Raw genomic sequence first — 24,645 nt, 5'->3', positions numbered from 1 at the left:
CTTACTAGAATTCTAGCCCTCCAATCTGCCTCTGCTATCTCTTAAAGAGAAAAGTCCCCGTGTTCCCGCAAGCTGCCCCAGTCTTCTGTTGCCAAGGAGACCGGAGAATCACCAGGGGAGCCTAACCGTTTCCTAGCAACGGGAAGAGCTAAAATAAAAATCCCCTCCCATCATTTTACAGGAATGTATTATTATTATTTTTTTAAAAAAGAAATATATATTCCCCCCGTACAACGATTTGTGTTAAGAACTAGTAAGAACAATGTTGAGTCCAAACAGGATTTGGATTTTTCTGCTAAGGGCATCATTGATGGGGAGAACATCTCATGTTCTGAATAGCCCACCCAGGTTGCAAGGAAGAAACCAGGGACAAAGAAATCTGCAAAATTTCTGGCCAAGGCTTGGCTTGATTATTATGATAACAACCACCACGCAGACTGGGGGGGGGGGGGGGAAGCAACCCGTTTTGCAAAACAAGCAGGAACGTGTATGTCTGTTTGCGCGTACACACACACACACACACACACACACACACACACACACGGCTCTCAAAGTGTCCTGCACATTTCTTCTTCCACTCCAAGCACCTCAAACTTGCATTCTGGAAGGAGGCACCTAATTCAGACAAGATCCCACCACCAACACACACACACACACACACTTCCAGGGCAAAGAAAGAACTGCCCGGGCGAAGCACAAGCTTCTTCTTTCTTTCTTTCTTTCTTTCTTTCTTTCTTTCTTTCTTTCTTTCTTTCTTTCTTTCTTTCTTTCTTTCTTCTTTTTCTTTCTTTCCTTCCTTTCTTTTTGCAATGATTATCCGGAGATGCGCCTCGGGGGAGGGGGATTCTCGCCTGGCTTTGTAAACAACTTTCACCACCCCGCGTCCCCTTCCACCCCACCCCCACCTCCCTATCCCCAGGGCGCCGATCTCTTTCCCTTGCGGGCATCTAAGTGCACACACATGCCAGTGTGCACGCCCGCTCTCGGCGGGTGCGGGCCAGCCACGGGAGCGCTCAAAGGGCAACGTCTCCCTTCCCTTCCCTTCCCTTCCCCCGAGAGGACCGTTCCACTCCAACAGTGCGGGGCGCCGGAGGGCAGGAAAAAACGGAGCTGGCAGCGAGTTGCGCCAGGACGCGCGCGGGGGGCGCGCGCAGAGTGACAGGGCTGGGCTCCAAAGGGAGCCTTCCCAGCCCCCCCCCCCCCTGTCCTTTTTCTGCTTGCTCTCTCTCTCTCCCTCTCCCTCTCCCCCACTCTCTCTCTCTCTCTGCCCCCTCCTCCATAGCCTGTCAATCAACCTTCGGTTCAAGTAGTCTGGCTAAGAAAAAGCCTTTACTTACACCGACACATCTGAAGGGGCAATTGGCGGCGGGAAGACGAGCCCAGCTCTTCCCTGGAGACATGATGCTGGTGGCGATCACGAGCGCTGGGCTCGGCCTCCTCTTCTCCTCCTTTTTCTCCTTCTTCTCCGATGTAAGGAGGCTCAGACTCCCCGGCTCAGATTCCGCGCCGGCTTGGGAGAGGTCGGAGGCGCCCTTTGCCAAGCTCCGCCGGGCAGCATCTTTCCCTGCCGGTGCCCCGCTGCTGCACGCGGGGATGCTGGGCTCCTCACTCCGCCTGGCTTCAACCCCCCTCACCCCAGCTTGGCTTCACACTCTCTCTTCTCCCCCCGCCTCCAAGCCTTCCTTTCCTGACCCAGCGAGGCGTCTCCTCTGCCTCCCTCCCTGACCTGGAGTTGCGGAGCAACTGAGCGGCGGGCGGGCGGGCGCGAGCTGCAGTCCTCGGCTGGGACGCGCCCAGTGCTTATTTTCATTCACAAAAAAAAAAGAAGAAGAAGAAGAGGAGGAGGAGGGAGGGATGGAGGAGGGGGGGGGAGGAGTACCCAAGAGCGCAGTGGTAAAAGCTCCGCCTTGCATCCCCCCGGCGGCTGCCGATTGGCTGAGAGCGAGCAAAGCCAAGGGAAAGTGGATGGGGGGGGGGGGGGGCGCAGAGCGAGCGAAGCCGGGTCTTCCTGTGCTAAGAGAGGCGGCGATGCTTCTCCGCGGAAGATTCCGATAAGCACCAACGCGGGCAGGTTGGAGGGATCTTTCTAAAGGATGGTTTTACCTGGAGGATGGGGGGGGGGGTATAATCTATGGGTGAGAGGAAGTGGGAGGGAAGGGGGGGGAAGTGGCTTTTTTAAAAGGACACTAAAAAGGTAAAGGTAAAAAAGCACGTGTGTGCTAGTGGTTCTCGACTCTAGGGGGCGGTGCTGATCTCCGTTTAGAAGCCTAACAGCCAGCGCTGTCCGAAGACGTCTCTGTGGTCATGTGGCCGGCATGATTCAACACCGAAGGCGCATGGAACGCTGTTACTTTCCCACCAAAGGTGGTCCCTATTTTTCTACTTGCATTTTTACATGCTTTCGAACTGCTAGGTTGGCAGAAGCTGGGACGCGGCGCTAGAGATTCGAACCGCTGAATTGCCAACCTTTCTCATCGACAAGCGCAGCTGAGCCACTCGTTCCCCCCCCCCCCTTTTTAAAGGATACTAAAGAGGCTGATTTTCCCTCTGTTTCCATCCAGGAAGCATTGGCAAAGAGTTGGCAAGGCTTTAAGCCGTCATTCTGTAAGGTGGGCTCAGCTACTACTACAGGTAATTCTCGGCTTACAACGGCGTGACCATTCAAAGTTACAACCCGGCTGCAACAAGGGACTTGTGACTGTTTTTCCACACTTAACGGTCGTTGCGGCCCCTCTGTGGCTGCTGGTTCAAAATCCAAACCCTTGGCCATTGATTCACATTTATGACAGTTGGGGTGTCCCGGGGTTGAGCAACTTTTGGAGAAGGCAAGTCAATGGGGAAGCCAGAGTCACTCAACCACCATGCTCCTCCCTTGACAGCTGCAGTGGCGACTCACTTAACGATGGCAAGAGAGGCGTAAAATGGGGGGAAAGCTCACTTAACCAAGGTTTCACTTAGCGACAGAAAGTTTGGGCTCAATTGTGATCATAAATCAAGGACTACCTGGTCTATCCAGCCCTTTGGTCTGAGGCAGGTCATTCTTCAAAGTTTATCCTAGGATTCCTGCCTTGTAGCTAAGGTACTTGAGATCAAAACGCTGGAGCTGGAGAGCTAAGCTTGGCCAACAGAAAGGAGTCCCAGAGGAATGGCTATTGCAGGGCTCAGCAACTCACGGCTCCGGAGCCGCATGTGGCTCTTCCATCCTTTCTGCTGCGGCTCCCTGGCACTGGTCAGCACAATTGATAGGGCTTTTGGTTAGCACAGGTAGAGGAAAAAGCACGCCGTGCTAGGAGGAGGCTCTATGGTGGGGGAACCGGACTTCCGGTCGGCTCCAGAATTGAATGGGGGGGCTTCCGGTTAGGACCTTGGTGGCTCTTTGAGTGTTTAAAGTTGCCGACCCCTGGGCTATTGGCTGCCCATGTTTTCGAATAGATGAAGAAACCCCCAGGATTGGCTAACCTTCTGCCCTAAATAAATAAATGAAATCCTGAAATCCCCAGTAACATCTTGGAACTGCGCTCGCTCCTCTCTGGCAGGAACAAAGGCTCCCAGTTAAAAACAACAACAACAACAAGAGCAATCAGGGTGTGCAGACAGTTACATAACCCGTGCCAGCCTTGCAGTATGACTCCCCTGGAGAAAAGCTGAGTACGTTTGGAGCAAGTTCCTTGTCCCGAGGATCTGATCGAGTTATCAAAACAAAACAAAAACGCCCTGTGGAATTCCTTTGGAAAAATGGCTCACCCGATCCCAAAGGAAGGAGCCAGACCTACCCCTTAGAACTATCTCCTGCACTAAACCACGAGGAGGCCAACCCTGCCACAAAACGAAGAAAAGAGCTGCAATTTAGCTCCAGGCCTCTTGTGCCAAAGCAGCTGTGGTCACTCTCGCTGGGAGCAATCCTTAGGGGGTCTCCACTGTCAGATCCTGTCCATCTGGAACCTCTTTCTAAAGCTGTGGATCCTCTCTGGGGTTCACTGGGCTTCTGTAGACCAGGGGTTTCCAATCTTAGCAACTTTAAGCCTGGCAGACTTCAATTCCCAGAATTCCCCAGCCAGCAAAGCTTTAAGCCGGGAGGACTTCAACTCCCAGAATTCCCCAGCCAGCAAAGCTTTAAGCCTGGCGGACTTGGACTCTCAGAATTCCCCAGCCAGCATAGCTTTAAGCCTGGCAGACTTCAATTCCCAGAATTCCCCAGCCAGCAAAGCTTTAAGCCTGGCGGACTTCGACTCTCAGAATTCCCCAGCCAGCATAACTGGCTAGAGAATTCTGGGAGTTGAAGTCCGCCAGGCTTACAGCTGCCAAGGTTGGAGACTCCTGTACTAAGGACACTTAGATCCCTCTCTGGCTGGGGAATTCTGGGAGTTGAAGTCCACATCTTTTAAAACTGCCAAGGTAGCAATAGCACTTAGCAACAGCACTTCGAGCAAAGCTGTCTGGGGAATTCTGGGAGTTGAAGCCCGCCAGGCTTAAAGTTGCCAAGGTTGAAGAATCCAGCTGTAGGACTACAAAGCCCCTTGCTTTTCTGCAACTGACCCATCACTCTTGCCTCAACTACTGTGCAGCCCTGCCAGTTGCTTTCTTCTGAGCCCATTCCACCCCCACCCCCACTAACCCATGCCATGGTTAACTTTGCTGTGTTCTCATCCCCACCCACATCGTCCCTCCTTTTTGCAATCTCAGTGCAGAAAATCCCAAAACTTTCAGCCATCCCTAAACCCCTTAAGGCAGTGGTGAAATTCAATTTTTTTTACTACCGGTTCTGTGGGCATGGCTTGGTGGGCGTGGCAGGGGAAGGATACTGCAAAATCCCCATGCCCTCCCCACTCCAGAGAAAGGATACTGCAAAATCCCCATGCCCTCCCCACTCCAGGGGAAGGATACTGCAAAATCCCCATGCCTCCCCACTCCAGGGGAAGGATACTGTAAAATCCCCATTCCCACTCCACTCCAGGGGAAGGATTCTGCAAAATCTCCTCCTGATCAGCTGGGACTCAGGAGGCAGAGAACAGATGGGGGCAAGGGCCAGCCAGAGGTGTTATTTGCCGGTTCTCCGAACTACTCAAAATCTCCACTACCGCTTCTCCAGAACCTGTCAGAACCTGCTGAATTTTTCACCCCTGCCTTGAGGTGAATCGAGACCCAAGCAGGCTCTTTGCCAGCCTGCCTCAGCTGCTGTGACCCAGCACATCCAGATCACATGACTCCCCTCTTGTCCTCACGGAGGCTTATTTGCAAAGCCCCCCCCCAATGCATAACCCAAAATAAGCTTGTTCCTGCTCTCTCTTCCCGTAAGGATCAGCAATCCCTCTGAGCCGCTCGGCGGGCCCAGCCGCTGATGCAATGCTGCGTCAGCCAGCGTCAGAGCAGCTGCATCTACCTCACCGCACACCTTTTGCAATCCAATCACAGAGGCCGACATGTCCACCCCCCTCTCTGGCATTCAGCAGCACCCCTTCCCCCCTCTCCCTCCCTCCCTCTCTTCCTTCCCTCCCCCCCTCCAATGGCTCCGCTCTCAAGCTGCATTCTGCAACACCCCCCTCCCATCTTCTCCCTCTCTCACCTAATTCGCAAGACAGGGATCTCTCTCTCCATAGCAGAAGGATTCTTGGATTACTCGACCGAGGAGAGGGGATCCTCCAGTTCGGAGGGGTCTTTTTTTTTGGGGGGGGGGTGTTAAAGTTTAGGCTTGGCTTTCTGAGGCCACCGGCTCCCTTGCCAAGCTGTCCAAAGAGCTTTTTGAGTCAGCCACCCAGGCAAGCTAACTGCTGTTGTTCTCCTCCTGCATTGAGCCGGAATGAAAGCTTGCAGGCACAGGCGGCTGAGTTATAGGCTTCTGAACTTCCTTGTGGGAAAGGGTCACCGAAGGGGGAGAAGGAGAAGAAGAGGGAAAAAAAAAAAACCTCTCACGTAAATCCGGCTTTGCCACTTGCATGATTTGGCTGATTTGCTCCTTGGAGCAGGTGCTTAGCTGTGGTATGAAAAGTTCCTTGGCGGCTTTTAACTTTTAGTCTGGAGTCTTGAATGGAGGCATAATTGTGACATAGGTCAAAACGATTCTTAAGTAACATGGACGGTGGCTGTTTTTCTCCAAGCCAAAGGCCTGTTTTTGTCAGGCATGGAGGCCTCAGAGAGAACAAGGCACAGGGAGAAACGAAGACAGGGTAATAAGCTAGGACGCTGCTACTACTATCCACCCATAGTCCTCTAACCTGATGCAATAAATCATTAAGGGGATTTTTGGTCTCTGAGCTTGGGTGGTTTTGCTCGTAGACATTTCATCACCCAACTAGGTAACATCATCAGTGTTGGAAAGGAGCCTAACAAAATCGTGGTTTTTGTTTTGTTCCTCTAATCAAGGAACCATCAAGAACATTCTCAACAACACTGGCAAATGCAGTCCATTGTATGAAAACAGAGAGCAAACCCCACTCCCTTCTAGCACTGATGACGTTACCAAGTTGGGTAATGAGACATCTGCAAGAAAACCACCAAGCTCAGAGAGCACCAAAGACACACACACACACACACACACACACACACACACCGTTCAGCCCTGAGCTACAAATATTCTCTTCGATCAATAAATCACTAGGTTTGACAGAGGGATAACCTGAACCTAGACTTAACAAAGAGTTATGCGTCAATCACAAAGTATAGAACGTGTAAAGACATCACACATTATCAAGAACCTACACATCTGTGAAACGGCTACCTGTTTCTTGCTTCATTTTAAAAGACAGTCAAGGGGGAAAACCTGTATAAATTCCTTGCACACCACCCGGAGTCTCTCTGTGAGCCAATGGGTGGTTTCTAACTCGGATAAGTAAATAAACACTTGGAATGTACTTGTGCAATTTAATTCTCTAAATATTTCTGCATAAGGTAAAGGTTCCCCTCGCATATATGTGCTAGTCTACGGGGCGGGGCTCATCTCCGTTCCAAAGCCCAAGAGCCAGCGCTGTCCAAAGACGTCTCCGTGGTCATGTGGCCGGCATGACTAAATGCCGAAGGTGCACAGAACTTTGTTACCTTCCAAAGGCGGTTCCTATTTTTCTGTTTGCATTTTTACGTGCTTTCGAACTGCTAGGTTGGCCAAAGCTGAGACAAGTAACGGGAGCTCACTCGGTTACGCATCTCTAGGGATTCGAACCACCAAACCGCTGACCTTCTGATCGACAAGCTCAGCATCTTAGCCAGAAACTCAACTAAATGCACTGATTGTATTCACATGACATTCTGAATTAGAAAATGGCCTGTGTTTGATTATCTTAGCATGTTATATGAACCTAGCTTAAGTGAGATGAATAACTGTGCAGCGCTGGGTCAATTAAATGAAAATTTTGCTAATTCTGGCTAAACGTTCTCCAAACTCAGTTTCTGAGCTCTAATAATATTCTGATCACATATTTTAGAGGTTTGGTATTCCTTCTGCACAGGCATACTAAATTCAATTAAAGGAAGAGTTGCTAATAGGGAAAGGGCTTTTTGAGTAAAACAAAATTATTTCTTGGGCCAGATAAGCCATGTATGCTGTGTAAATAAACCTTCTCTAATTCTCCAGCTTTGGAGCCAAATATTAATTTTCTATATGATACTTAAGTCATAATAGAGTTGCTTTGTTTTAACTTAGCCTAGTGTTAGAAAACTCACCATGGAGAAAATCTTTCTATTATGGTGATGAAGAGTTGACAGCAATTGATGGCACATATAATCAATTGTCAGAAGACAGCCTCAGTCAACCGGCAATTAATCAAACTATGGTTTGGGGTGGGCAACTTAAGCATGAAATGCTTTTTATAGCTACCACCTGGAGTCAAATTAGCTCACATTTTACTGTTAGATAACAGGAATCTGTCTAAAATAATCCTCAGATAACTCAAATAGGAGATTAGTGGTGTCTGTTATCATCTTGACTGGTGGTCCTTGATTTACGGCTACAATGGGGACTGGAATCTCAGTCGCTAAGCAATGCAGTCATTAAACAAGTCCTCATGAGACCAGACCCAATTTTATAACCATTTTTAACACCGCCATTAAGCAAATGACCGCGTCGTTAAGCCAATCTGATTTCTCCAATTGGGGAAAGGTCGCAAAACGTGATTCGGGCAAGTGCCTGAATGTGACTGGGGGCAGCAGTCATGGCTTTAAGGCACAGGTGTCAAACATGCAGTGTCATGTTGCTGTCACATGACATTTCATGACCCACCCACCCCATCGTGGAGTTGGGGTGGGCGTGGGCTGCAAGTGACTCCACCAGTTTGATGTCCCTGCTTTAAGGACAGCTCACAAAGCATGTTTTTCAAGGCTGTTCCAACTTCAAACGATAGTTAAACAGGACTGAGGACTACCTGTATTTATTTATGTATTCATTGCTTTGGATATGGTTTGTTTTTAAAGGGAAGCAAATTGTGATCAGCTGATCACAATTCGTGACATTCCCCAATTATAGAAAATCAGATTGGCTTAACGACATGGTCATTTGCTTAACGATGGCGTTTAAAAAATGATTGTGAAATTGGGTCTGGTCCCATGTGGACTTGTTTAATGACTGCATTGCTTAGCGACTGAAATCCCAGTCCCCATTGTAGTTTAGGACGGTTAAGGATTACCAATAAAGAGCAGGCATTGCCATCTCCTATTTGGGTTATCTGAGGATTACTTCAGAAAAGATTCCTGTTATCTAACAGTAAAATCACAACATTTGAAACAAAAGGAAGTCTGCTTTCCATGTCTTTCCATGAGTTATGTCTTATATAACTCAGAAATATTTCAGCTAGTACAGACAATAGTCGACGGAGGCTGCTAACAGAAATTAAAATACAGGAAGTCAGCAGCAAAAAGTCTACTGCTCTTTATGCCGCCCTCAAAACAGACCTGCTACAAATGGCAGAGAGATGGAAAGAGAGATAACTCAATAATAAATATTGTCCCTCAGGAATGGCAAAACTACCTCCCTGCTTACAATTGGTTTGCTGTGCAGCTGCCAGTCAAGAAGGATGAAAGGGTGGAACACTAATTTAATTAAAATACACTATCCCCTACCTTAAAGGAAAAACTGTAACCAACGTATCTAAATTCAACCTAGAAATGAGGAATTTTCTGACAGTGAGAACAATCGATCCATGGAACAGAAGTTGCCTACAGAAGTCATGGGAGCTTCATCAAATTCACCCTATTTTTTGAGGGGAAAAGGTGCGTCTTATACTCTGAAAAATACGATAATATGAGTCTCTCAATTATGAGATGTGTTGCCTACAGATTTAATAAATAAAAGAAGAAAGACCTGACTTATCTCTCAAGCATTGGGATAAGGAACTATACGATTTATTGCTTTTCACATTTAAATGTGCATAGTTTTGTAGCTTTTTAAATTCAATTTATCGCAATCGAAGACCAGCATGTGCTTAGTTTTATAGCTTTATTATGGTTTTTTTTTACTTTTGGTAAGGAGCCACCCAGAGTTGGTTATACGGTGAGTGGCTACATAAAGTTTTCAAATATGTAAATAACTAAAGAAGCCCTTCTCATTAATGCAGGGGTGTCCAAACTTGGCAACTTTAAGACTTGTGGACTTCAACTCCCAGAATTCCCCAGCCAGCAGAGCTTAAGACTCCACAAGTCTTAAAGTTGCCAAGTTTGGACACCCCTGCATTAAGGCATCCCTGGGAATAAGGTGTCACAGTGATGAGTGAGACTAGTCAGTGCCATCTTGCCATGCTCTGAAGCTGGGCGGGTAGATAACTGGGCTATGAAATGTTTCCTCTCCCAAATTCTGGCATACCCTATGCAGTAGCATAAGGGACTCAGTGGCTAAGACGCTGAGCTTGTCGATCAGAAGGTCGGCAGTTCAGCGGTTCAAATCCCTAGTGCCGCATAACAGAGTGAGCTTCTGTTACTTGTCCCAGCTTTTGCCAACCTAGCAGTTCAAAAGCACGTAAAAATGCAAGTGGAAAAAATAGGGACCACCTTTGGTGGGAAAGTAACAGCGTTCCGTGCCCCTTTGGCATTGAATCATGCTGGCCACATGACCACGGAGACGTTTTGACAGCACTGGCTCTTCCGCTTTGAAACAGAGATGTGCACTGCCCCCTAGAGTCGGGAATTTAGGCTCCCATTGAAGAAATGTATATTTTGTAGCAGTCAATGGAGAAGCACTTTTAACATATTGGTTTTTGGGGATCAGTTTTGAATCTATCATAATATACGGGTAGCCCTTGACATACAACAGTTCATTTAGTGACTGTTTGAACCTACAATGGCACTGAAAAGGTGGCTTTTGACCATTTCCCACATTTATGACGATTGCAGCATCTCCACAGTCATGCGCTCAAAATTCAGACATGTGACAACTGATTCATAGATACTGACTTTAGTCCTTCAGATCTATGATGGTTTCAATGTCTTGAGATCATGTGATCCCCTTATGCAACCTCCTAATAAGCCAGGTCAATGGGGAAGTCAAATTCATTTAGCAACCCTGTTAACTAACTTAACAGCTGCAGTGATTCTCTTAACAAGAAGGAGCAAGAAAAGTTGCAAAATGGAGGAAAAACTCACTTAACAAATGTTTCATTTAGTAACAGATGTTTTGGGATTAATTGTGGTCATAAATCGAAGACTACCTGTACTTTGTGGAATGAGACTACAAAGAGGAGGGATTAGGTTCTTTAACCTAATCCTTAATAGAATCAAGATCACGTGAAGGGTTAAGACCACTTTATAAGGCCTTGGTAAGGCCACACTTGGAATAGGGCATCCAGCTTTGGTCGCCACAATGTAAAAAAGATGTGGAGACTCTAGAAAGAGGGCAGAGAAGAGCAACCAAGAGGATTAGGGGACTGGAGGCTAGTTTAATGAAAAGAAGGACTAGGGGAGACATGATAGCAGTGTTCCAATTTCTCAGGGGTTGCCCCAAAGAAGAGGGAGTCAAACTATTCTCCAAGGCACCTGAGGGTAGAACAAGAAGCAATGGGTCGAAACTAATCAAGGAGAGAAGCAACTTAGAACTGAGGAGAAATTTCCTGACAGTCAGAACAATTAATCAGTGGAACAGAAGTTGCCTCCAGAAGTTGTGAATGCCCCAACACTGGAAGTCTTTAAGAAGATGTTGGATAACCATTTGTCTGAAGTGGTGTAGGGTTTCCTGCCTAAGCAGGGGGGTTGGACTAGAAGACCTCCAAGGTCCCTTCCAACTCTGTTATTCTATTCTAACCCAAACATGAGCCATCTTTTAGCAAGGCCAAGAGAAAAAAAGTATTGTGTATACTCACACTGAACGGTTCATCTTAGCTTTCCGTTTGTCAGCACTTTTGTTTCTGGCTGCCATATCTCTTCTTTGTCTCCTCAAGAATCTGAAAACAGAAAGACACATACAGATGACATGAATGCCCACTAATTTCTACCTTTTCAGCCTTTGGAAGGTTGCTTTTTCTTCCCCAGTACAACTGATGACCCTCTGATTTCGCCAGTGGGATGGAAGACTCTAAACCATTTGGGTTGTTTCCTGTCAGTCTCAGCTTCTGCCTTTCTCCAGGATCCGAGAGAAGTAAATAAATAAAGCGAACAAACTGTGTGTGTGGTATGCTCATAAATGAGACACCGGTGTGAGGGGTGATGGTAGGCTTGCTGTGTTTCCAAACACAGCATTTCTGCCCATTGCTTAATTTGCACTAACAAATCCTCGCTTACTCCTCCACTTGTTCCAAAATGCTAACTTCTCAGCAGTTCTGCATCCAGTGAACGGTGGATGGAAAAGCCTGTTATTAAAACAAATTGGTAATTGGCGCACACACAGAGAGAGAAGTCACTCAAGACTCTTTATAGTAAGGCTTGTAGTTGCTGTAAAACGACTGAGCTAGGTTACTTCATGGAAACATCTCTGCGGTTTTGGTTTACTATTACCGTATCTTCTTTCAGGGCGTATTTTGTTAACCTATCCTACCGTTCTGGTGTCTCCTATTGATTACTCATCCAGGCCCAACTTCCCTTAGCTTCTAAACTCAAACACGGCCCAAACAAAGCTCTATGAACTACAGTTTTGGCTCCGCTTAACTTGTCTTCCAATGCTGGTGCTGTTCAAAAGCATTCTGACAATAGTATTTCTCAGTATTCCTAACCAGGATGGGATTTATCTGTGATAAATATTTAACCATTGAGTTTATAAACAGTTTCAGAAAGGGCATAGACGTGCCCCCCCCCTCAAGGTGGCCACAATTGTGCAATTAAAAGTCTCTGTGATAGAATGTACTAAAGGACATGGGTTTCCAGGGGGAATAGGATGCATTCCACAGAGGTAAGAGGCAACTCACTCCTGACATTATATGTTTCAGTCCTAATATTATATGTGAAAGGAAGAGGGAATAATTCACACATGCAAATAGTAGAGTCCTCACTCTGGCAAGATTTTGCCTCTACCCTGTTTTCCCTGAAAATAAGATCGAAAATAAGTCATTTAAAGTGATAAAATAAGGCACAAAACTCACTTGACAAATTTCTCACTTAGCAACATAAATTCTGGGCTCAATTCTGGTCGTATGTCAAGGAGTTCCTGCTCCAGCCCTTTAACCACTACCTTATAATGGCTGCCTATCAAATCTGAAACCTTACAATAGGTTTGAAAATTAGGCCTGGTTTGTTGAGAAGCAGGATTAGGATTTAGAATTAAGGCTTACCCTGTTTCCCTGAAAATAAGACCTCCCCGGATAATAAGCCCAATTGGGCTTTTGAGTGCATGCGCTAAAATAAGCCCTCCCTTGAAAATAAACCCTCCCCCCAAAATATTGCAACACAGCAGCAGCCATGAGGTGACCACGCTCGCTGCCTCCTGCACCTCAAAAATATTAAGACCTCCCCTAAAATAAGGCCAAGTGCTTATTTTTTGGGGGGGGGGAGAAGACCCTGTCTTATTTTGGGGGGAACACGGTAGATGTAAAAAATGAAATAAATAAGTTTAGAAGAATCACCACATATCATTTTTGGTTCTGACATTTTAGCAGTATTTTACGTGCATTGTAAAAACATTAGAGCTTCAATCACGCCATTGGCTGCCATCTTGATTTTTTTTAAACTACCCTCTGTAGCCTTCTGAGAGGATTCCTGGTTTATCTTCTCTCCAGTAAGAAAATGTAAAGTCCACAAAACTCCACAAATACTTAACAGGCTGGTTTGTAAGTTCTGGGAACTACAATCCCAGCATCTTTGGAGTGCAACAGATGTGAGAAGGCTGAACTATGGATGTGTTATGAAGTCTGAACTAACTAAATATAGCTACGGTGATGCAGTGATTGTAGAAAGCATTTGGGGACTGGATTGGAAAAGCCAAACAAACAAGCAGCTCTAAACTCTGGGTTTGTCCCCATGTCCGCAAAGTGTAAAACACGGCTAGATCCCCGAAAGAGTGGCTTCATCTGATATCTCTGGCAGATGAGTCTGAACTATAGCTCTTTCCAATTGAAGCAAAGGAAGAGGAATAGATTTCAAAAGCAGACCAAAGCTTGCTTCCCAAGTGATCTGTCATAGGATAGCACAAGATTTTCTTCTTCACCTCTCCAGTTGTCCTGGCAACCGTTTCTAAGCTATCCAGCACTAGGGATGACTGTCAGATGAGTCCCCCACACCTGATACAGAGAAGCAGTGGTTGACATCATCCAAGGCTTCCATTTTGAAGATTGTTGGCTTTTTTTTTAATTAAAAGAATCCTTTTATCTGGCTAAGCTTTGAACAATTCCTGGAATAGAATTTTGAAGGGGGCTGCTGCTTAATTTTGATTAAGGAACTTTGATTTACGTGCCACAGCAAATGTACAGATAGGCTTTCTCCAACTTCAAACCTCTGCATAGCTTACCAAAGCTAAAATTCCAGGAGGCAGAAGTTAAGAGATTTGAGTCAATGAAGATTCTCAGTTATCCAGGTTAAAATTGTCTGAAGGTTGAGTCATGGCAACTGGATTTATTTTCTTGTTAGTTTTGAGATCTTTTGCTGCTCATCCAAGCAGGTTCATCAGTTGGAGCAAGTTAGTTAGGCAGAGAGTCATTGGAATAGACCAACTCTTCCCGCACCAACCTCAGTTGGAGACTTGAAAGTAACTTAAGCCTCTTATCCTTAAATCTTCCAACAAAGTTAGCGACTTGAGGATAACATCCACAATTCAAAAATCTCAGTTGGGGAAATCCTTGTAAGGATCAACCCCTCCAAATACGGAATGGGACAACTCACTACGGAACAATTCAACAATTCGATTTAATTATTTCAAGTAATGATTCTATTCTACCATTTCTTTGATATCAGTCTAACTCTTGTTCCACAGTGAGTTACACTATGGCGAGTTAGTGGAGGTGAGTTATCCCATGTGAATTGACCATGGCAAGTTGTCTGTGGCAGGTTGGCCAGTCAGTTGGCCATGCGAGTTGGCCATGTTGGGTTGGCTGCAGAGAGCTGTCCTAGACCCCTCCGAGCAGCCCAATGGAGATAGATTGCATTTCTTAGTCTTGTAAAGCTAAGTAACTGAAGGAGGAAAAGATTGATCCCATGTAAAGGAAATGATCTGAGAGTAACTTTGCCTCAGGCTACTTCCAGTCTGCAGCTTCTCTCTTTCTCTCTCTCCCCTCCCCCCTCTCTCTGCATTTGATGGACAGGTTGAGATTGCATGCCTTTCTACATCTGTTTGAAAAGGTTTTTCTTCCTTTTAAGTTGGAGATTTCGAAGCAATAGAGGATTGGTGCTTGAAATCCCAGTAGGTTGCTTGGTTGGCAGTTCCACAGTGTTTGCACAAAGCAATCAAAGAAAGTAAGGAGAATGTTGTATCAATTCATAAAACAGAACAATATCAGGACTGGGTCAGAGGTGGTATTCAGCCAGTTCTGACATGTTCTGGAGAACCGGTAGCGGAAATTTTTGAGTAGTTTGGAGAACTGGCAAATACCACCTCTGGCTGCCCCCCCCCCCTCATCTATTTGCTGCCTTCGAAGTCCCAGCTGATCGGCTGGGTCTTCTTTTGTTGCCCTGTATAAGAGAACAGAGCTGGAAAGCTGGTTAGTGGGGGTGGGAAGGGAATCGGGATTTTGCAGTATCCTTTCCCCTGCCACGCCCACCAAGCCACACCCACCAAGCCACACCAAGCCACACCCACAGAACTGGTAGTAAAAAAATGTGAATTCCATCACTTGACCTGGTGTCTTATCTAGATGGTAACCAATCTAGAAGATTTGGTTTAGACTGCCACTGTATAGGTTTAAGCACGTCTACCTTCTGAAGACTTCTGAGGGGGAAAAAAACTCAAAATAACTCCTTTCAGAGTGCTTTTGAGGAAAGAAAATGACACAGAGCAGGGAAAAGCAGCTCATTAACCCTGTTAATGTTCACATTCACTCCACAAATCTGAGGCTAAAGAAGATTATATCATGGGATTTATTTACATGTTTGCTTGGTTGATGTAATCTGTGGCTAAGAATATAAGAGGGACTGCAGCCAGCATTAGGAAAAGAAATAATGTGAGGGTCACCACTCAAGCCAGAGAGATGTTGATCATGACCCCTAGTTGTCAAGCACAAATACACCTTTAATTCCTTATAAGCATATCTCAAAATGCAGGGCACCTGAAATAACACTGATTACATAATCCAGAAATGCCACTGTATTTGTTCTTCTCAGTTTTCTGCATTGCCCTAGCTCAACACAGTTACATAATTTGGAGAGTGTTTTTTTTTAAGGAATCCTTGCTAGGATCCTACTTCAGTATTTAAATGGCTGATCAGCTTAATATTAGGAATAGTTTTCCTAACAGTTAGGAATAGCTATAGATTGCATTGGAGATGGAAGGAGAACCTCAATATACAATGTACTCCTCTAAGCATCAAATCTGAGGAATGCATTTAAAATATGAAGCAAGAAACAAAGCCCCTTAACAAAAGAGGAAAAATATGTTGTTATTATGTTAATCTTCTCCCAACTGAACCTGCCCCTCAGGGTTCCCAGCCAACATAAGCCATCAGATTTCACCCTTTCATAGACTCTCTGTCAGCACATCTGAACAGGAGATGATTCAATGGTCACGTCCAGCCGTGTTTTTCAACCTTGGTAATTTGAAGGCCTTGGGACTTCAATTCCCAGAGTTCCCCAGCCAGCAGGGGAATCAGGCTGGGAATTCTGGGAGCTGAAGTCCAGAAACCTTCAGGGTTGCTAATATTTGGAAACACTGATCTTCGAGGTTGATGGTCCCCCTCTTCACATTTTGCTTCTGAGTTATCAAAATGGAAAGATCTTGCAGGATTATATGCCAGATCTTAGATTCTAATGAATTCAGTGCCTGGTTTTATACCACAATGTAATCTGTGTTAACAAAACCCAACTGCTAACATGCACTTTCCAAAGAAATAAACCACAAGGTAGTTTCAGGTAATAGTCTATGTTCCTAGAACATACTCAGCCACTGGCAGGGACCAAAATACGATTTTTACCTAGTTTAGCATTTTATACCAACGCAGCCAATCGTTCCAGCAAAGACTTCTCCAGATTAGGAAGTTATTGGCCAGGAGGTTGTATTTGATCTGTGGCTGCATCTGGCAAGGCAGTCTTTGTGTACTTAGCTTGACTTTTTTATAAAATGGTCATAGTCCTTAAACATTTGTTATTACTGGATTATCACCTCTGAAACCTTATACAATAGTAGAGTTGGAAGGGACCTTGGAGGCCTTCTAGTCCAACCCCCTGCCTAGGCAGGAAACCCTATACCGTTTCAGACAGATGGCTATCCAACATCTTCTTAAAGACTGATCTTCCACTGATTAATTGTTCTAACTGTCAGGAAATTCCTCCTCAGTTCTAAGTTGCTTCTCTCCTTGATTAGTTTCGACCCATTGCTTCTTGTTCTACCCTCAGGTGCCTTGGAGAATAGTTTGACTCCCTCTTCTTTATGGCAACTCCTGAGATATTGGAACCCTGAGATATTGGAACATGATGGAATGATGCCTTCCCTAATCTCAGACCTTTGAGATGCCAACCACCAAACCAGACTGAGAAGATGGGAAAGGAACCAGGCTGGATAAGTCTTTGAATCATTGCTGGAGGAAGCTGCAGTTCTTCCTATTTCCTTATCCAACTTAGAAAGCTTAGAAAGAAGATGGCTGCCTGAGAAAAATTTCCTCAATGATTATACTAGAGCCTAGAAGAATAGAGTTGGAAGGAATTTGAAGACCTTCTAATCTTGTAGTTCAACCCCCTTTTCAAGCAGGAAACCTGTACCGTTCTGCACGAATGGCTGTCCAATCACTTCTTAAAAACCTTCAATGATGGAGTACCTACTACTTCTGAAGGCAATCCGTTCCACTGATCAATTGTACTCACTGTCAGGAAATTTCTCCTTTAGTTCCAGGGTGGATCTCTCTTTAATGATCTTCCACCCATTACTTCTCGTCCTGCCCTCAGGTGCTTTGGAGAATAGATGACCCCTCTCTTCTCTGTGAGAGCACCTCAAGTGCTGGATGACTGCTATCGTGTCCTTCTCTTCCTTAGACTAGACCTACCGAGTTCCCTCAATCATTCATCATATGGTTTAAAACGTAGGCCAGGGGTCAGCAACCTTAAACACTCAAAGAGCCATTTGGACCCATTTCCCACAGAAAAAAAACAAAACAACACCGGGAGCCACAAAATGCTTCCCGTCCCTGACTATTTCCTGAGCGCCCACAAAACTAGCATATTATGTAGTTGAATTAAAGGTTCTGCTTTCTTCTGAAACTTTTCTTTTCTTGGATTTATCCATGGATGGCCTACCAGGGGATTGAAAAACTCGTTAAATCACATGCTGGTGGATGTAGCACATTGGCGGTTGTGACACCTATTTTGAGCTACAGGGAGCTGTGGCAGAGGGAGGAAAGAGCCACATGTGGCTCCAGAGCCACAGGTTGCTGCCCCCTGCTCTAACCGTTCTGCACAGCTTTTCAGCCACCGTCCGTCCCTGATTTCGGAGCACCTATGAAAGCAAGCAGATGTGGAATGCTGGCTGATGGCTGTAGCGATTGGCATGAAACTGTTACAGGCCTGGCTTCCCGCTGTAGCAGAGCTTCATACAATATTCACAGCCTCATACAGTATTAAGAGTCGCTGGTGCTACACGGAAAAACAAAAAACAAAGTGGGGAAAAATATTCTGTATGGACACAGGGTAGCTTTTGATAGCACATCCTCATTGTTTCACACTGGCCTCCTGCTGTTTTTCTCTCTCTCTGCTCCTTTATTAGCAAGGAAAGTTGCATAAAAATAGGACCATATTACCACAATACTTCGCACTTTTCATCTTTCAAGTGGCTCGCCATGCATTCATTTTCACCATGCATTCATAAGGAAGTTAAGTGTTATCAATGGCCTCATTTCTTTTTTTCTCCCCCCCCCCACATTTTTCCAGTCGAGAATACTGCACTGCAGATAAGCTAAAAGCTTTTTTTTAAAAAAAATCACAGCTTGACTTTAAAAAATATCTATACCCCTGTGAGTTCTAAGACAGCCACTCTTCCTCCTGGTTCTTCATCTAATTCCAAAGAGAATCATAACAGGATTTCCTTTCTCCTTTTGCTCTTTAATGAGCTCTTTTAATATTTGTTGTTTATGGGAAGCATTTGGTATATAATGCTCTGCAAGATATCTTAGAGCAGGGAAGAATATTGGAAGCATATTTGATTTGGAACAGCAAAGAATTATGGCAGAGTTATGGGAATTTGCATGCTTTGAACAACCAGTCTTATACTCTGCTCTTATGTCTGGCTAGAACGGGTCTCTGAACAATGCCTAACTTTCCACAACCTGACCTTACGTGAAACAGGTAAGTAAAAGGGGAATTACCCAGGGGTGAAATTCAGCAGGTTCTGTCAGAACCAGACAGAGTAGTTTGAGTAGTTTGGAGAACTGGCAAATGCCACCTCTGGCTGGCCCCAGAGTGGGGTGGGAATGGAAATTTTGCAGTATCCTTCCCCTGCCACACCCACCAAGCCACGCCCACAGAACTGGTAGTAAAAAAAAATGAATGTCACCACTGGAATTACCTGATAGTACGTGATAAGGTAATTGGAGATCACTTTCTTTTTTAAAAAAGAATAGTTCAGTAAGCTTTAGAAAAAGGCCCTGATTTTTTTTCTTAGCCAAAAAGTGACGTTATCTTTGTCTCCTACAGATGTTTAAAATCTCAGTTGATGTTTTCCCTAAGTAGCCTGGGCAAGGGGTTCTTGGAGATGTAGCTCAGAAATTCTGAAGTAAATCACTTTCGCTTGACTTGGATATATGTCCTGATATGTAGGTAGGAATTATAGAATAGAGTTGGAAGGGACCTTGGAGGTCTTCTAGTTCAATCTCCTGCTTAGGCAGGAAAACCTACACCACTTCAGACAAATGGTTATCTAATTTCTTTTTAAAAACTTCCAGTGTTGGAGCGTTTACAACTTCTGGAGGCAAGTTGTTCCACTGATTAATTGTTTTAACTGTCAGGAAATTTCTCCTTAGTTCTAAATTGCTTCTCTCCTTGATTAGTTTCCACCCATTGCTTCTTGTCCTGCCCTCAGGTGCTTTGGAGAAGAGTTTGATTCCCTCTTCTTTGTGGCAGCCCCTACGTATTGGAACGTTGCTATGATGTCTCCCCTAGTTCTTCTTTTCATTAAACTAGACATACCCAGTTCCTGCAACCGTTCTTCATATGTTTTAGTCTCCAGTTCCCTAATCATCTTTGTTGTTCTTCTCTGCACTCTTTCTAGAGTCTCAACAACTTTTTTACATCGTGGCAACCAAAACTAGATGCAGTATTCCAAGTGTGGCCTTACCAAGGCCTTATAAAGTGGTATTAACACTTCAGGTGATCTTGATTCTATCCCTCTCTTGGTGCAGCCTAGAACTGTGTTGGCTTTTTTTGGCAGCTGCTGCACACTGCTGGCTCATATTTAAATGGTTGTCCACTAGGACTCCAAGATCCCCCTCACAGTTACTACAATTGAGCAAGGTACCACCTATACTGTACCTGTCCATTTCGTTTTTCTTGCCTAAATGTAGAAGCATACTTTTTTCACCATTGAACTTCATTTTGTTAGGCAAGGCCCAATGTTCAAGTCTGTTAAGATCCTTCTGTATCTTAAGCCTTGTTATTAACCCATGGTTGTGCCCTCTCTTGTCTCTGACACATACAGCTATGCTGTCTTTCAGCCTGTTCTAAACTTCCTTGGTGGCTGTTTTTATCTCAATCTTTCCTTGGAAAGTATCTCCATGAAGTGCTGGAGTAGAACTTCAGCCATCAACAGATACATAAAGATAAACACCATTTACACATCATTCAAAAGAGATAATAAAAAAGCTAAGAAAGAAACACCAACCAGAACAGATTTTCTACAGCAACCAATACCCAGAGAAGCATGGATTAACACCAGACAAACTATCATAGAAAATAATCAAGGCACTACCAAAAAGGAAGCAACACCCCACCAACACTGGCAGAGCAACTGTATAGAAATAAGGAACAAGCCCCACACTCACCAGTACTGAAGATGTGACCTATGCAGATAGAGAAACATCTGCAAACAAGCAACCAACCTGAGAGAATAACAAGGACAGCACAACTTCTCTAGACTGGATGTTCTACTCCAAAAGCTTGCAAAAGCATTGAATTAGAGACATCCAGTCTTCCTGATATGAATTTTCATCAGAAAGTTATTTCCAGGACAAATTGCTGAGCATCTTGGGACATATAAATAAACATTGCAACCAGTGGAAACTTTTTTCAGTCTCACAAGTAGACTTTGTTTTTCCATGCTGAAGGTTGAGTCAGGAAGCAAGACTTGACCAACTGAGTGGTAGTTCTAAGATGCCAGGGATGGTTTGGCAAGAGGAAAAGAGAGGCTAAAATTCCTGGAGACTACCTGATGTGGCAAGAGTTCGAGATGGGGAGGGCAAAAGAGAGAGCTCGAGACAACACCAGTTTCTACAAGATTACAAAACGAACATTGCTCTTCCCAACAGCTGCTTTGATGCTGTTGGAGGCGGTGCATTTCTACAGAATTATTTTCTCTACTCCGTGGTATTAGGAGAGAGCTCAGGTCTTATGACTTGGCATAATTTTTACGGAGCCAGAGTTTCAACGCCTGGGATATCAGCCCAGAGTTGCAAGCTTGAAGAACACTAATTACAGTTTTTATATCCAGTCCTTTCTGGCAACTGTAAACAGTTCAGCATGGGGAAGCATAAGGCCCTGGGGAAATAAAATTACTAGAAGTGCATTTTGTTGAGCAATCATTTCTCAGTCTTTGCATCATAGTTGTTTGTGCCTTCTTGTCTCTCGCTTCTACATCACTGCAATTGCCCTCCTGTTCATACCCAAAACAGCTGAGAAGTTTAGAGACACTGGAACACTTTGGAAAGAAGGAAGCAAACCATTTTAGTCTGAAAATGTAGCCATCTATGACAGTGGTCTTCAACCTTGGTGACTTTCCAACTTGTGGACTTCAACTCCCAGCATGCGCTGGCTGAGGAATTCTGGGAGTTGAAGTCCACAAGTTATAAAGTTGTCAAGGTTGGAGACCCCTGATTTAAGAGGTTCTGTGGCTGTTTCAGAAATGAACCCAAGGGACACTTATTTCTCCTATCGCAGGGAGGTCCAATCTTGGGCAACTTTAAGACTTGTGGACTTCAACCCCCAGAATTCTGGGAGTTGAAGTCCACCAATCTTGAAGTTGTGAGGGTTGGACAGCCCTGTCCTATGGGATATTGCTTCTATTAACATGGCTGCCTTCCTGATCATTACATAAGAACTTACATGATTTCATATTTTTGCAGTTTTCTCTACATATTTTGAAAAATGGCTGTAGTCAGCCACAGTCTGGACCTCCAGCTAGAAATTCTACAATATGGACACCATGGACCATGGTGGTGTTTAATGGAATTTGCTATAACCTGACATTCTGCAAATGAGTTGAGACCGTAATTGTCAAATTTGTTCTTTTCGGTGGCTAGTTGTGAGAATTGCAGCCTAAAACTTGTGGCTGTTTGGTCAAAGGGAAGCAGATCTAGTAGACCTTAGTGTCCCTGAGATAGCACTTTCCAAAGATGTAAGTCACCTAGAGTGCTGGGGACAATGATATTTCTACAGAGATCAGATTGGAAGATTGCTCAGAAATTAAATCTACCAATTCTCTCACTGATTGAGTCTTAGACTAAGGCCTTCTTCACGGAACAAATTTTAAACCACTATTTATTAAATTAGCACAATAGATTCAATCAGATGCCAAGAGTTTCATACAAAAGCCAATTATTGAGCCAAGTGGTTTTTATATATATTTTATATATATGCTGGTTTTGTTGTATTCGGGTCTTTTCCCATGTAAGGTTATCTACGAACACAAATATATATATATATATATATATATACCTGTACATTGTGTCTAACAGGTAAGTTATGCAACACTGTCAGATTCTATTTCATCTCTTTACAAATATTGACATCACGGCTGTTTTATGCGCAACAAAGAATTTTTCATCAAAAGCAATCAACAATAAAATGTTTTTAGGCAATAAGGTTTACATATAATACGAAACAGGGACAACCTGCAGCAGTTTTATATTCTGTGTAAGCTGACAAGAGTCAAGGATTGCAGAAAAATGGAAAATGAATGAATGAATAAATAAGAACAGAATAGAATTTTGACCCCATTGTCTAAATTAATGGCCTATTGCTTAAACAGGACAATAGGTTATTAATTTGACGTTAGGCACCTATATTGATACCTGGTTTATTAACCATACAGATAGTCCTAGACTTACAAAACATTTTTTTCAAAGTTTCAATGACACAGAAAGTGAGTTATAACCATCTTCGCACTTATGACCATCACTGCATTCCCATGGTCGCAAGATCAAAATTCAGGTGCTTTACACCTGCATGTATTTATAATGGTTACAGCATCCTGGGATCACATGGGAATCATTTGGGACCCTCCCAGCCAGCTTCCAATAAGGAAAGTCAAGGGGGGGACGGAGACTGGATTCACTTAATAACCACACGATTCCCTTAATGACTGCAGTGATCTGCTTAACAACTGCAGCAAAATAAGGTCATAAAATCAGGCGCAATGGATTGCTTTTCAAATGGAAATTCCAGCCCCAACTGTGGTCGTAAGTCGAGGACTATCTGTATGGAGGAATCATTCACTATCTCGTTCCCAGACAACTAGAGAACATAGTAAGGATAAACTGGAAGAGATGATAAAGTTTAGGAAGACAATAATAGACTGAATGACGGATCATTTAGTCCAGCTTCTAGCTCAGTGATAGCGAACCTGTGGCACGCGTGCCAGAGGTGGCACGCAGAGCCCTCTCTGTGGGCAGATGTGCCGTCGCCAGCTGTTCTTCTGGTTTTTGGGGCACAGTTGCACACCAGCCAGCTGGTCTTGTGGACACCGGAGCACCAGAAAACGGCCCCAAAAACAGGCCGGTTTTGGGTGTTTTCAGGCCGTTTTTTGGACTATTTTCAGGCTATTTTTCTCCTGAAAAATGGCACAAAACAGTTGGAAAATGGTCGGGAAAATGGTCTGAAAACCATCTGAAAACAGCCCCAGAACCAGCCAAAAATGACCAAAAAACCAGGCAGGTGTGTGCAGGCCAGCTGGTCTTCATGCTTTCAGGGCTCTGGGATACGCACATGCGTGCGTGTTCCAGTTTGCGCACTTGGTGCCAAAAACTTTCACCATCACTGTTCTAGCTGAAGCAGAAAACCGATTCCTGAAACTTTCCCAAAAAAACAGTCCCGGCGGGAGGTGGGAAGGAAATATGCAATTTTCTTTGTCAGGGTTAGCATCTATTGGGAAATATCCCATAAGCCAAAGTCTTCCAGACCCTCCAGACCACAGCTCCCATCGTCCCCATCAGCATGACAACGGCTCCCCTCCAACGGAGGAAGATATCACCACGCAGCTGTTCCCAACCCGTTTCCAGGCTCCTAGCCTGAGGTTGCTTCAAATTGTGCGCCTCAATGGTCCCCATGCACGCATGTGCAAAAAAAAAGAACGCCTGGGGTAGCTATAATTCCAGCAATTTCTGTTTTCTACCCGGGGAAACCCCGAGAGGTTTGCTGCGAAAGCCACAGGTGTTACCTTGCACTGCAGTGCTCGGAGGCACGGACACAGTGACTTGTTCCTCTCTTCTGGATCTGTCTCAGTGAATCGGAGGCCCAAGCTCCTGGAAGATCTTGGAAGTACTAACTGGTGTGAGCAGGTTAGCATAATTTATACGTACTCTACTCACCCATGTGATCTGAGCAGATGCCATCGGGCTGAGAATTTTTTTTTTTCCCAGGAGACGGGAAGGGGAAAAAAAACACGTCTGGGAACTAAAACCTGTTCAACCACAGTTGTGGCTTATGCTCAATAGAAAGGAATTTTCCACTAATAGGACTACACATGTATGCACAACCTGTCCGGCTGTCTGAACAGACGACAGCAGGCAGGATTCAAGGTTAGGCAGGAAAAAAAAGGAGGAACAATGTCCCACTTTGTTAGGTGCAATTTTTTTTTAAAAAAAAAAACAAGGTTTTTTTATTTTTTATTACAAATTTTAAAATCTTTTGTAAACGAAGCGTTGTCCCGGTTTTTCCCTTTAACATCCTCTCATATACGTAATTCAT

General features: G+C 44.7%; 1 protein-coding gene across 5 annotated transcripts in view; it reads right to left on the bottom strand.

Annotated features, from left to right (window-relative positions):
- RHOBTB2 (Rho related BTB domain containing 2) overlaps positions 1-24,645 on the bottom strand; it is a 52,106-nt gene that overhangs the window by 19,108 nt on the left and 8,353 nt on the right. For 2 of the 5 annotated variants that reach the window (XM_081961421.1, XM_081961423.1), the window contains exon 2: positions 11,274-11,354. In XM_081961421.1, coding sequence (XP_081817547.1) covers positions 11,274-11,329 — 56 coding nt within the window. In that variant the 5' untranslated portion in view covers positions 11,330-11,354. Of the gene's footprint in view, positions 1-1,337; positions 2,060-5,563; positions 5,924-11,273; positions 11,355-24,115; positions 24,207-24,645 lie in introns of those variants that run through there. The other 3 variants (XM_081961422.1, XM_081961424.1, XM_081961425.1) reach the window with 3 other exon arrangements.

The sequence above is a fragment of the Natrix helvetica genome, assembly GCF_964273705.1.
Source record: "Natrix helvetica genome assembly, chromosome: 8".
Lineage (NCBI taxonomy): Eukaryota > Metazoa > Chordata > Lepidosauria > Squamata > Natricidae > Natrix > Natrix helvetica.
Note: the sequence above shows the minus strand (reverse complement) of the source record. Positions and strands in the feature narration are given on the sequence as shown.